The sequence below is a fragment of the Cannabis sativa genome, unplaced genomic scaffold (genome assembly GCF_029168945.1).
Source record: "Cannabis sativa cultivar Pink pepper isolate KNU-18-1 unplaced genomic scaffold, ASM2916894v1 Contig3, whole genome shotgun sequence".
Lineage (NCBI taxonomy): Eukaryota > Viridiplantae > Streptophyta > Magnoliopsida > Rosales > Cannabaceae > Cannabis > Cannabis sativa.
The window spans coordinates 3,906,540-3,922,119 of record NW_026870039.1 but is presented as its reverse complement, the minus strand read 5'-3'; the positions used below and the strand labels follow the sequence as shown (position 1 = coordinate 3,922,119).

General features: G+C 30.5%; 1 protein-coding gene across 1 annotated transcript; it reads left to right on the top strand.

Moving 5' to 3' along the window:
• Window positions 1–1,177: 1,177 nt before the first annotated feature.
• On the top strand, window positions 1,178–1,947 carry LOC133033164 (pathogenesis-related protein 1B-like). Its single transcript, XM_061107785.1, has one exon. It carries the CDS (start codon window positions 1,255–1,257, stop codon window positions 1,813–1,815), a length of 561 nt encoding a protein of 186 aa, XP_060963768.1. The 5' UTR covers window positions 1,178–1,254; the 3' UTR covers window positions 1,816–1,947.
• The last annotated feature ends 13,633 nt before the right edge of the window (window positions 1,948–15,580 follow it).

Genomic DNA, 15,580 nt, shown 5'->3' with positions numbered 1-15,580 from the left:
GACGCATAATCATCAGGATGTATGCAATATTTTATCAAGGATGCATAATCTTCAGGATATATGCAATATTTTATCGATGATGCATAATCTTCAGGATATATGCAATATTTTATCGATGATGCATAATCTTTAGGATATATGCAATATTTTATCGATGATGCATAATCTTTAGGATATATGCAATATTTTATCGATGATATATAATCTTCTGGATATATGTATAATTTATATAGATTTTCTCTATCATATCATAGGCACACATATATATTGTAAATATTATGAATGATAAGACCATTATATATATATGAAATCAATAATAAATATATAAAAATATATACATACATATAGAATATATATATAGATATATAGATAAAAAGAAAAAAGAAACCAAATGATTCTTGAAATTGTTTCAGTCAGAGGAGTATATATATAAATATATTTAGTGTATTTTGACTTTGAAACAATTCAAGAACTTTAACAAGATACTTACATTGGGACTTGGGCAGAGACTCATGCTTGAAGCTTGGACAGAGACTCATGCTTGAAGCTTGGGCAGAGACTCGTGCTGATAACGTATTATAAAATAATATAAAATAATATAAAGTAGATGAGAAGAAAGAAGAAGAAGATGAAGAGAGAAAGAGAAAGTGAATGAGAATTTCTGAGTTGTTTATTCCAATGGGGTGAACCCCTATTTATACAAATACAAGAGTGAGATATTAAGAAACTAAGAAAAAGGGAAACTAAGGTAAAGAGGAATGTTAATTACAATTCATGGTAATAAATAAAAGATTTGGACATCCACATAATTATTAATATTTATAACAAATTTATTATTTTAAAATTAAAAAGATGCTTAAAACCTCAATTGATATGTGGTTCCTGAAACTCGTTATATATAGTGGATACTTGCAAATTTAGGAATTAATGTTTCCACAAATTAATGAAGAGCTAATAATAGCTTATATGATTCAAACATGTCCAAAAAAACACCCCTTAAATTTGTGATACTTATGTTTCCTTCCCTATTTTATTGTAATTTCTTTGTACTCTGCTATTTTATTAATTCAAATTAACTATAAATTCACTTTTTAAATCTATAAATATAACTTGATTTCCATTTACTAATTATAACTGTTTTCATTCACTATAAATAAGAACTTTTTGTGTCAGTACTATTCAACAATAATAAAAACTTTTAAATCAATTATCATCATCATCTCCAATAATTTTAAATTAATAAGACCTCTAAAAATGTCTCTAAATCACAAAGCTTCAATAAAGGTTTTGTTGGTGGGACAAATATTGCTGGTGATGATGATGATAATGATTGCTAGCACAACTTCCGAACCATTCCCAGGCAAAAAGTCATCTCATCGTAAACATTCTCACAATAAACATTCTCACTTTGACTTCCTCGATACCCACAATGCCATTCGAGCAGAGGTTGGCGTTGGCCCAATGACGTGGAATAAGACCTTAGTTGCTTATGCGAGAAACTATGCAAACTCAATGATAAGTAAGAATTGTGAGCTGGAGCACTCTGGAGGAATTTATGGTGAGAATTTAGCTGCAGGTTACGGAGAAATGACAGGCGAGCAAGCTGTGAAGTTTTGGGCCACCGAGAAGACCATGTATGACTACACCTCCAACACGTGCAAGGAAGAGGACGGGTGTGGCCATTACCTTCAGGTAGTGTGGCGCGACTCCATTCGCCTTGGATGCGCAACAACCAAGTGTAGCAACAATGGATTGGTGTTTGTCATTTGTAGCTATGATCCCCCGGGGAATTATATAGGGCAACGACCCTATTAAATTATGTCCTGCATGTGGAACTTTTTGTGTGGAAGTTATAAAGCTTTTTTTGCCAAAATACATAATTATTGTTGTGGTAAAAAAAAAAAAAATTCTCCAACTATTAATTGATTTATCTATCTTTTCAGTCCATTTTCTTCCATTCTCTTTTCATTCCCCAAACTTTAAGCCGAAGTCTTATTATTTTGAAAAAAAAATTCTCAATCTAATAAACAAAATAGCTAATTACTAGAATTTGTAAGAAATTACTTTATAAAAATACAAAACATATATGATTAATTTACATTGCGAAAAAATCAACAAAATTGAATATATATATATATATATATATAAATGTACAACGAAGAAGATCGAAATACCTCAAATATTGATCTTTGAGCTTCTATCCCACATGAGCTTCAGATATACACAAGAAAACAAATTATATGAGTTACTGTTAGAACTTGTTTTACCAGAATCTAGATTTACTAACATGTATATTGATTAACATCCAAAATATGAATTCTCTAAACTAATAGAATAAACACATATAAAGTTTAGAAAACCTTATATTGATGGCAGTAGAATAATATGTCTCTTTCCGCTCAGATCTCTATCCCTTGTTCCTTTTTGTCGCAGAGTAATAACAAGATCTAAGCCTAGATCTGCTTCTCCTTCGGTTTGGTTACCCACCGTCTTCCAAACTATGATTGAGTACTTGACTTGCTATGTGTGGGCGTGGTACTCTATCACTAAAGGCTTGAATTAATAGAAGAACAACAAGAATGATTCGAAATCAATATAGAAGGAAACTCTCACTTAGTAGTTGTTTGACACAGTTAGAAAAATAGGTTTAGATTGGTTGATGTAGGTTTGATGAGCATAAGAGCATCATGTTTCTTTTATAGTATTTCAACTATGGTTTAGGATTTAATTATATGGAGTAAAAAAGATAAAATAACGGGAAAAATTACACTAAGTGGTTGGCCACACATGTCGGCCTCACTAGTTACAATTTTACCACTTTATTTTAACTATATCGTTTTTTTCAATTATGCCATATTTTTTTAATTTCAATTCTATAAATGTCAAAATTATTTATTTAATGATTATAATTAATTATCAAATAAAATTTCCATTTATCTTATTTATTAATTAGACTTAACAAAGTCTCTTAATTAACAAATAAACCCTAAAACCTCTTTTTTCTCAATTAAGCCCTTGCTTAGCGAAAATTCATAAATAAGACATAGTATAATTTTAGAATTATAATTGATAAATTAAAACCAATTAACTGAGTCTATAAGTAGTATTATCTCAACAAGTGTGGGGACCATGGGCCTATCTATGCAAGCTTCCAATAAGTAGAACTTGAATTTACCAAGTAAATTCTTTAACTTATTAATTCCTCCTTACACCACTATAAATTCGAAATTGCACTCTTAATTATATAGAACGCTCTATATGTACCAAGCAATAGATATGCTATGAATTATCCATTGTTTGAATCCAAAAAGTCAAAGATCCTCTATAGATATTCTACATCGAATATGGACAAATTTATTGTTCTATCCTTCAATGTATTTTATCCTTAAAACGCTTAGCTACATATCAATGACATTTTAGTGAACTAATATAATTACTGAAATAAGGCCTCAATACTTTATCTCTATCAAGACACTGTTTCTTTTGGAGTTGTTGTTATTGCACTTGCCCCTAGTGTTTATGCCAATAGAGGTTTGGGCAGAATATTTATTGCCTATTTGCACACTTGGCATGTCTTGGGGCTGTAGGGCACTCTTAGACTACCTATTTTTTACTTGCCCTGATTGGGCTTGTTAAACAGCTTCCTCTAGCTTGATAAAGTCGTCAGCTCTGTCAAGGAACTCGTTATATTGTTCGTTTAGATCCTCCAAATATCTTTCTAGAAGTCACTCAATGGAAGGATGCCACAAGTATGGCATTATCTCGAATTTTTTCTATTAGGCCTTTAACCTTGGTGGCTTCGGCAATAAACCTTTGGACGTAATCCTTCAAAGGTTTGGCTTTTCGTAGTTTAACCTCAACAAGATCTTCCAGTTACGATGGTATCAGTGTTGAGGATAAGAACTTGGTGTAGAATTTTTGGGAAATTCACTCCAAGAATTGAATCTTCCTGGAGCTAACTTGAAGTACCATTGTTAAGATGTTTTTGATAGGGTTTTTGAGAAGATCCGACACTGCGCATCACCATTAATCTTCTAAGGTTCAAGTTGCATCTAGAAGTATCTTGATGTGTGCTAATGGGTCCTCTCGTCTGGTATACATCTTCCATACTGATGAACCCCTTGACCTATCCAGTTCACGATCTGAAGGTTTTAGGCCAGCTAGGCCCTTGATCATGTATCTTATCTGATCCAACTGCGCTTGCACAAAAAGATCCGATGTTGTAGAGGCCTTTCTAATTGTCCCTTTTTGGATGGGCTGCTGCCCTAAATTGACCAAAGTCTAGCTGGCCATACCCTGTGAAAGGGTTTGCTCGAGGCTGGCTAGGCCTAGACCTGATTGCTGGCTTTGGCCAGCCACTCATGGGTAGGGGAAATGGCCTTAGCCGGCCAGCCATACTCTAGGCTACTGCTCATGGCCGGCTATCCCTACACTAGGTAGGGCCTAGCCTCCTATTCTTCTGTGATTGGATGGTGTAGCATGTGTGTTGACAGGGGGTAGATCACGCAAATTGCTGGAGTTAGATGTGTTGGGTTTTATGCCCTAAATAAAACTCATTTCAATATAATCAGATTTACTTATTAATATAGATCAGAAATAACATTTAATGTTGCATGGTTCACATGATTTATTTCATGATTATATGTACATAATGTATAAATTCATCTGAAACCCTTTTCACATACTTGATCCTGTTTATTGTGCTGTCAACACATTGGAAAGTAAACATGACTATGTGAATAAAGTTTCCTAGATTTATCAGACATAGGGTTTTACTGATATGATAATCTACAACAGAGTTTACTTGCATTTGGAGAAGTGCTATGTTCTTTCCAGAGCATTGGTTAAAGTAAAGCTCAGGTTGGATGCATGGAGGATGCATCGGAAGGGACCGATATTGAACTTTGACTTAGATTTATTAAACTTACCGTAATATCTATTCAAGTCAATATCGCCTAGTTGATCCTAGATCAAATGTTCTTAATCCTGTTATGATTAGGCTCAATCTTGAAAGGCTATTCGTGTTCTTTGATTTGTTAGTTAAGCCTACTTTTAGGTCAGGGTGATACGTACATTTTGGGAACACGGTAGTGCAATTGAGTGGGAGCGCTAGCATAAACATGGAATCTATAGCTTCTATCTGGCGAATAGTAAGCAAAGGATGATCTCCTTCGAGCTTGACCAAACGAACATAAATGGTGGAGTACTCATTTCACATAAGCTGAAATATCATTTATACGGGGTCAAGTGTTTTAAGGAATAAAATACATTGTAGGGTGTAACGGTAATCTAATCCCTTTACAATGTAGATCATTCATATAGAGGATCATTGATCAAATTAGGATTATAACAATGGATAACTAATGATGTGTCTATATGGTGGAACATATAGAGCATTCTATATACTGAGAGTGCAATTCTAAGTTCTATGCGTGGATTCAACGAAGAATTAATAAGTTAGTGAATTTTAGTGCTAAATTCTTGATCTACTTATTGGAAGCTCGGTTATATAGACCCATGGTCCCCGCACTAGTTGAGATAATATTGCTTGTAAGACTCATATAATTGGTTTTGATTAATCAATTATAATTCTCAAATTAGACTATGTCTATTTGTGAATTTTTCACTAAGTAAGGGCGAAATTGTAAAGAAAGAGTTTTAGGGGCATATTTGTTAATTATGATACTTTGTATGGTTCAATTAATAAATATGATAAATGACAATATTATTTAATAATTATTTATAGTTATTAAATAGTTAGAATTGGCATTTAAATGGTTGAATTTGAAAATTGGCGTTTTTGAGAAAATCAGATGCATAAAAGATAAAACGGCAAAATTGCAAAAAAGTGAGGCCCAAATCCACTAGTATAGGGCCAGCCACTTTTGTAGGAAATTTAAACTGATATTTTCATTATTTTAATGCCAAATAATTCAAACCTAACCCTAGTGGAATGCTATAAATAGATAGTGAAGGCTTCAGGAAAATTACACTTAAATTTTCTATTTTTCCTTCAGTGAAAAACCTGAGCCTTCTCTCTCCCTCTCTTTGGCCGAACCCACTCTCTCTCTTCCTCATTGAGATTTCGAAATTCTTAGTGTAAGAGTAGTGCCCACACACAGCAAGTGATACCTCAATCATAGTGAGGAAGATCGTGAAGAAAGACTTTCAGCAAGAAGGAGCTTTCAGCATCAAAGATTCAGAGAAAAAGATCCAGGTTCAGATATTGATAATGCTCTGCTACAGAAAGGAATCAAGGGCTAGATATCTGAACGGAAGGAGTCATTATATTCCGCTGCACCCAATGTAAGGTTTCCTAAACTTTATATGTGTTTATTTCATCGTTTTAGAAAGTTCATATTTAGGGTGTTAATCAACATACTTCTGAGTAGATCTAAGATCCTGGTAAAATAAATTCTAACAACTGGCCTCAGAGCCATGGTAATTGATTTACTTTCAAGAAATTTGGACTTTAAAACGATTGTTTGTTTGTTTTTGGATGGTATCATGTTGTATTGAGTGTTATTTGATGATTGATTGATGTTTGTAAATTTTCGTGAAAAATAATTGCGATTCTGTTTCTGGAATTATTTTTATTGGATAGAATGGAAAAAATTAAGCAAGTTACTTTTTTACAGAACTCAATTTCGATTTAATTTGAATTAGTTATGATTTTTTGAAGATTCGAAAAAATGGGAGCTGTGCTGAAATTTTCCTGCGATCGCGAAAACTCTCCGTACAGCTCACAATTTTTTCGTTTTTCTTCGTTTTTTCATGCTTTTTCATGGAATTAACTTCCGATTTTTTGTGTAGTTCTATATTTATACTATTACTATTCCTAATTCAATTCTAGTTATCATTTTGAATTACTTTAATATTTTTTAAATTTAATTCAAGATATTAGTGTAATTTGAATTTGAAAATAGTTAGTATCTATCTTTTTTTTGCTTAATTATCTATCTTATTTTTAAATTTGATTATATATTATCTTATTTTTAAATTTAAAGTCAGATTTTAAATTTTTAAATTATTTTTTTTTTTAAATAATTTGACCTTATTTAAATTTAAAATAAGATAACTATAATCATGTAATTTTAAATAGATATAAGATATTTTGCTAATTTTTAAATTTTGTTATTTTATTTATTTAAATTACATTTAAAATCTGAAAAAGATATTCATTTGTCTTTTCTAATTTTTTATTTAATTATTATTTATAAAATAATATTTAAATTTTAAAAGTAGTTAGCAAATTTTGAAATGATATTTAGGTTGGTTGAAACCTAATTTTTCAAAATTGTAGGTTTAATTTTAAATTCAAATTTTTTAATTAATTATTTAATTTCGAAATTAATTATTGAATTTAAAATTAAATAAATCCTACATCCAACTATCCAGCTAACCTTGTTGCAGGAGTATGTGTTTTAGCTTGTGTGTAAGTTTTCAAAACCTATTATTACTTGATTGCAAATAGCCATGGTTACTTTTTGCCAGATCTAATGATCTGATGGCTCCCTTGGTCAAGTTAATAATTTGTAACAGGTATATTTACAAACTTCTTGTTGGGAATTATTTTACCAGGATCTTAGATCTACTCACAAGTATGTTTATTAACATCCTAAATATGAACTTTCTAAAAACGATAAAATAAACACATATAAAGTTAAGAAAACCTTACATTGATGCAGCGGAATAAATGTCTCCTTCCACTCAGATCTCTAACCCTTGATTCCTTTCTGTAGCAGAGTATAATCAAGATCTGAGCCCGAATCTCCTTCTTCTTCAAGCTTTGATCCTTCACAGTCTTCCAATCTATGATTGAGTTACTGCTTGCTGTGTGTGGGCACTTACTCTTTCACTAAGGTCACGAAAAAGATGAAGGAAAAGAGGGAGAGAGGTTTCGGCCAAGGTAGAGAGTGAGGAAGGCTCAGTTTTCTGAAGAGAGAAATTTCTGTCAGAAAGGCTTATTGAAAACTTGTATTTTGACTGAGCCATCACTTTCTATTTATAGGCAACTTACTAGGTTTAAGTTTAGAATTATTTGGCATTAAAATAATGAAAATAATAATTTGAAAAAACCTTATAAGTGGCCGGCCATAGGTGTTGTAATGGGCCCCACTTAATTTTGCAATTTTATCAAATTTTATCTCTATTTTCTCAAAAATGCCAATTTTCCAATTCTAACCTTTTAAATGCCAAAACTAATTATTTAATAATTAAAATAAATTATTAAATAATATTGTCATTTAATTTAATTATTAATCAGACATATAAAGTCTATTAATAAATAAATAAACCTAGAAAACTCTTTTCCTTACAATTTCACCCCTGCTTAGTGAAAATTCATAAAATCAGACATAGTCTAACTTTAGAATTATAATTGATCAATCTCGAATCAATTAATGAGTCTTACAAGCAGAATGTTCTCAACTAGAATGGGGACCATGGATCTATATGCTGAGCTTCCAATAAGTGAACCAAATTTACCAAGTAAATTCCTACTTATTAATTCTTCGTTGAATCCACTCTTAGAACTTAGAATTGCACTCTCAGACTTATATAGAGCATATTGTATGTTTCACGATACCAATATACTATCTCATTTAACCATTGTTATAATCTTATTGTGATTTAAAGATCCTCTATATAGATGATTTACATCGAGATGGGATTTCTTTACCGTTCTCACCCCTCAATGTATTTTGCCCCTTAAAACACTTAGCTACCTGTAAATGGTGTTTAGTGATCTAATAATTAGTCAGTTAAACAAGAGCTCATCCATTTACTTCTATTTGCTAAGCTCGAAGGGAATCATCACTTAACTTCTATACACCAGTAGAAGCTATAGATTCCATATTTATGTTCAGCACTCCCACTCAATCATACTATCATGTTCCCAAAATATACGTATCACCCTGACCCAAAAGTAGGCTTAACTAATAAATCAAAGAACATGAATAGCACTCCTGAGTTGAGCCCAAGCATATCAGGATTTAGATTCTTTTCAATCTTAAGATCAACTACTGATATTGACTTGGAAAGATATGTATAACGGTAAGTTTGTAATATCTTAACTTAGTTGCAATATCGGTCCAGTCCAATGTATACTCCATACATTCGAAACTAGTATACTTTACTAATGTCCTGGAAAGAACATAACACTTACTCCAAGTGTAAGTACACATCATCGCTGATTATCACATTAGTGTAAATCCAATAACACTGATGAAACAGGGACCAAAACTTTTGATTCATACGATCACAATCACATTCCACTGTGTTGACGATACTGTAATTGTGAATAAACATATGATCTGGATTTAACTGATTTTGTGTGTATGAATGTAATAAACATATTAAACATATTAAACCATTAGCATGTAAAATTCATGCAAACATCAATCACTTCAAATTTCTTATGTTGATTACTAATCAGATTGTAAAGAGTTTTATTTAGGACATAAAACCCAACACTTCTTTCATATGTGTATGACATAGCAACATGATAGGACTCATCCAAAGTGTGCCTGTGTGAGCCTATGTGTTTAATTTTATTATAGATGCATATAGGTTGTTGTTGCTAAAATAAATTATCATAGTTCTTGATAGATTTTATTTAGGCCCATTTAGTTTTTGGGCCTATTCAATTAATAACAGTTGTTCATTTTAAGGTTAAATTCCTCTCTTTTGGGCCTTATGTGAGAGTTGGGAGCCATAGTAGTGGGTACGACATACTGAACCCAGCACCCCCTCACATGAACCACCCCAATTGTGAAGGCCCATTTGCCTGATTTGAACAACTGTACTAGGTTAATTAAACTAGTTTAACCTAATAAAATTGATTAGCAACATAATTAATTTCATTTATTTTGAAATTAATTTAAGAAAAATATAGTTTAAAGAATTTTATTCTAAGCTAAACTATATGTATTTTCTTGTATTTAATTAAATATGGAATTATAACCATCTAGATTCTTTCTGCAGCTTAATTTAAATTTTTCATTAAATATTCCTATTTAAGTTGATATTTAGTTATCTACAACTAACCAACTTAAATCTGAATATCTTTTGGATTTAAAATTTCAAAATTAAGTTGAGGAATTTTAGGCATTGGTTATTAAGATTCTTTAGATATTTTTTAAGTTAATATCTTTTCGAATATTAACTTAAAATGGAATATTTTAGATATTTTTAAGTTAATATCTTTTCGAATATTAACTTAAAATGAAATATTTTCAAATTAAGTGGTTACAACTTAATTTTTGATATTTAATTAAATTTAAATTTGAAAAATATTTAGGTTCTAGATTTTTTCTAATACAACCTAAATTAGATATTTTTTTAAATTTTGTGGAAAGGATACTTAGTCAAATAAGATATTTTCTAGATAGTTATTTCTAGACTACTTATTATTTCTAATATTTAAAAGGAAAATATTATACGTTGTGAAATTAATTATTTTAAATAATTAATTTTGGTACAATTTATTTTAAGTATATTTTTTCCTAGTATTAAACTAGAGATTAATAATTAAGCCTTCTCTACACTTAATTATTTATTTCTTGAATTTAATACATTTAATTAATTTGAAAATTAAATATCTAAGTTGATTTTCATCATGATACTTAAATATTTCTTTTTCATGACACTTAATTAAATAGAAAATTATTTTTAGTTGAAATTTAATTTTTCAACTAAATTTAAATAATTTTCAAAAATATTTTTTTCTTTATTTTATTAATCAAATTTCGAAATTGCATTTCTTAAATGCTGGAATTTCGAATTTTATTTGAAAAATAGATTAAAGTTGTAAATTATTTATTTTAATTTTGGACCAACTTAAATCAATGATTTTTTTCATTTATTGATTAATTTAAAATAAATTGAATTAAAGTATATTATTAGACATTGAATTAATTAGTCAAAGGAAAATCTAGATAGATGATATTTTTGCTTGAAGTATTTTTCTAGTGTATTTAATTAAATAGAAAATTAATATTTAAGTTGATTTTCATCATCATACTTAAATATTTGAAATTTTTCTTATATATTTAATTAAATAGGAAAATTATATTTTTTGTTGTAAATTAATTTTATTAATTAATTTTGGGCCAACATTAAATTAGAATAATTTTTCCAGGATTTATTTTTTATTTTAATATGCATTTTTTTTCGAAAATTGTATTCTTAAATACTTTAATTTTTCGAAATGCAATATATATTTATAGAAAATCAAATTTGAGTTGTAAATTAATTTAAATTAATTTTGTAACAACTTAAATTAAATATTTATTGGAAATTATTACTAAGATGGAAATAATTCATGTTATTTTCATATCCATCTAAGTAAAATTTATAAATATTAAATTAAAATTTATATTTAGAATTTTTCATTCTAAATTGGAAATTTTAATTAAATAAATATATATTTAAAATAAATAGAATAAATAAAGAGAATCAAAGAAAATACAACTCTTTTTTAAATAATGAGCTTTATTATTAAGATATTCGATCTCCATTGTGGGTTTTACACCGCGTTTGTTTTAATGAGTAATCCTTCCTAATGGAGGAACGTTCATTAGCAATTTCGCACCGTTTAACCTCGCATGATAAGTAGTTTGTAAGTGTTTTGTATGGTATGGATCACCCTAATGGTGGCGACCATACTTGACTTGCAAGTTATGAAATAATGGTGGAAGCTCATAAGATAGAATTGCCTTGACTCTCGCCTAAACGGGACAACGCTGAATTCCAATCTTGATCGAATAAAAAGTTGCTAGAATGGTTATCATTTTAGATGAGCTGACAACTCTATTCAATGGATGATGCTTTGACTCTCGCCTAAACGGGACACTGTATCAGTTTGTTGAAAAACCTTGGAAATTATTTAGGATTGTAAGTTTTAGTATTTTCACTTGTCATTCCTACTTGCTATATGCTTATAATTTCTGAATTGTGTATGAATTTATATTGAACCATGTTATTTTCTGTTATTAAGTTGTAGTTTAATTTAGAATCTTCATTGTTGGTCTAACTTGGCTTGTTTATCTAATGAGATAAATCCCTAGTGGATTTTCACCATTAGACATACATAATAGTGTTAGATCTCGAAAGATAAATATTGTATATGCGACATCTAGCTGTTCATCAATTGATGACACCTTAGATTAGTATTTTTACGATATGAAACAAGAAGATTGTATAAATAAGATCACTTTGACATTCGCTAATCGAAGCATCGTTGGATTCTTATTTATAAACGAAATTATCCTAATTCCTCTTAGCTTATTCATTTCGAATTAGCTTCAAAACATATCATTGGATGAATGGTCTATAAATCATTTCATGTCATTCTATATTTTCTCTTAAGAAATTAAATGACGCATATGATTATAATCCCGAAATTCTATTCCCAATTGATATAAATCCTCAATCTTAGAAATCTCCTACTTGTATGGGCAAATCTGACTTAGAGTTTGTATTAGTAGTGGTGGTCCAAGATAGAATTACTCATTATATTTGGTATAAATTTAAGTCTTTGACTTTAATTTTAGATTCCAAATAGAAATTTTCTTATATTTCTAATTCCAGAATACAATACACTGACACTTTCTCAAGTGTTTAATATCCATCTTCTATTAATGGATTCAAACTGTATGGAATATGAGTTAGGTATTCTGTGACCAGGATCCACTTGCAGTATTCTAAGAACTCTTTGATGTAACTAAACCTATGTCATCAAAAGACACTACCACATTTTTTTTTAATCTATGGCATTTGTATCTTGTTCATAGTGGATTTGACAAGATCAATCTCTGCAAAAATTAATATGCCTATATCCACTGAAAGTAGTTCATCTCATTTGCAGATGGATGTACATTCAGGGGTGGATATGCATTTTTCGTTGTATTCTTAAAACGATAACTCTAGATTATACCTTTTAGCAAGAAATTTGAAATGTTTGAAAATTTTCATTAATTTCTAGCAATGGTTAAAACCATTAAGGTAAGTGGTTAAAGATCTTGCGGGCGATAGGGGTGGAGAAATAGTTAGTAGATATGCAGTTCAAAGATCATTAAATTGATTTTTGAATTATATCCAAACTTACCTCCCCAGAAATTTCGATTTGCATATTGATGATTAGTTACTAGTCGTTGCCTAATTCCATCTATGGTAATACAATTTCAGAATGATGTAATGGTTGTATACTTAATGTAAATCATTACTAGATTCATGGATGACCTAATCAAAATCTTAAGAAAAGCTAGAACTGTTAACCATGGTTTGTTAGCTATTCTAAGTGATTAGGGGTGGACCATCCCATTGTCAATAGGTAAGAAAGTGTTTGTTCAAACAAATACTACTTTTCTAAGATAATGACTAAGTCTGAAAACAAGTAGCAAATAAAGGAGATATTTTTTCTTGATTCCAAAAGTGTTCTATCATCTTATTTGACATATGATGATCCCACTGCCTCTGTTGTCTTGTCACAACCAAAGAGGTTAATACCATTTAGTTTTCTTCGACATAATTCACGGTACCTCGTCGTAGTGGGAGATTTTATAGGAACTCACCTTCTTATGACTTGGGAGACACTAGTGATTAAAATCCATTGTGAGTTTCAACAAGTAATGGATTGTCAAGATAAGAAACTAAGAAGAGAAGCCAATAGAACTATGGTTTAATCCATTCACATGGAATAACCTAAAGTTTTCTATTACAAGGACATAAAAGGAAATTTTCGTTTATAAGTCCATTCAATGGACTTAACAAAACTTCTTGTTCCTAGTATTATAGGTTTGAGTTTATCTAAACCTATGGCTTGTGGTATACCTGGTAATTACTTACTCTAATGCAAGCAACTTACTTTAGTAAGATGCTGAAGCATTTTCTTTCTAATAGCAATCTATAGAAGGTTCACAACTTCTTAGGTATAGATTTTATTTATCTAAGGAAAAGTCTTAACTATTCCAGAAAAGATAAAGCCATGAAAGAATTTCTTATATCAACAGTGAGAGGTCTTAGATATGCTTTTGTATGCCTTAGACCAGACACCTGCTGTTGAGTGGGAGTAATGAGTAGGTATTAGATTAATCCAGGAGAAGAACATTGGAAGACAATCAAGTAAATCTTAAGATTAAGAAGAGGAACTATATGTTAGTCTATAAGGGTGTGTTTAAAACTCTTAGACTACACCATATCAGATTTCGAAATTTGCCTTTGTGCTAGAAAATCTTTCTGATAAGATGGTGGTTACTCTGAGGGTGGAATAGTGATTTTGGAGAAGTGTAAAAACCTATCTGAAGTCTCTAGGTCTACTAGAAAGGGACTGAATGTTAAAGTTGCAGGAAAGGTACTTATTCAGTCTAAGGAAAGTTCTATACATTTTTGGCACCATTCCAAATTGCCTAAACTACTAGAGTTAATTTCCTGATTAACCAAGAGTAGTTGCCAAAGGTATAAGAATCCAGTATCCCAAGAGAGTAGACATATAGAGAGGAATTTCACATTATCAATGATTTTGTGATTAAGGAAGAGTAATAGTGGAGAAAAGGTTGTGTTTAATTCAACCTTTCAGATCCTATTACGAGGAGTTTACTACTACTAGACTTGATTTGTATATCAAGGTGTTGAGATTATTTGAAACGCACTTTTTGTTTTATATTAGTGCAAGTGGGAGTTTGTTGGGTTTTATGCCCTAAATAAAATTCATTTCAATATAATCAGATTTACTTATTAATATAGATCAGAAATAACATTTAATGTTGCATGGTTCACATGATTTATTTCATGATTATATGTACATAATGTATAAATTCATACGAAACCCTTTTCACATACTTGATCTTGTTTATTGTCTTGTCAACACATTGGAAAGTAAACATGACTATGTGAATAAAGTTTCCTAGATTTATCGGACATAGGGTTTTGCCGATATGATAATCTACAACCGAGTTTACTTGCATTTGGAGAAGTGCTATGTTCTTTCCAGAGCATTGGTTAAAGTAAAGCTCAGGTTGGATGCATGGAGTATGCATCGGAAGGGACCGATATTGAACTTTGACTTAGATTTATTAAACTTACCGTAATATCTATTCAAGTCAATATCGCCTAGTTGATCCTAGATCAAATGTTCTTAATCCTGTTATGATTAGGCTCAATCTTGAAAGGCTATTCGTGTTCTTTGATTTGTTAGTTAAGCCTACTTTTAGGTCAGGGTGATACGTACATTTTGGGAACACGGTAGTGCAATTGAGTGGGAGCGCTAGCATAAACATGGAATCTATAGCTTCTATCTGGCGAATAGTAAGCAAAGGATGATCTCCTTCGAGCTTGACCAAACGAACATAAATGGTGGAGTACTCATTTCACATAAGCTGAAATATCATTTATACGGGGTCAAGTGTTTTAAGGAATAAAATACATTGTAGGGTGTAACGGTAATCTAATCCCTTTACAATGTAGATCATTCATATAGAGGATCATTGATCAAATTAGGATTATAACAATGGATAACTAATGATGTGTCTATATGGTGGAACATATAGAGCATTCTATATACTGAGAGTGCAATTCTAAG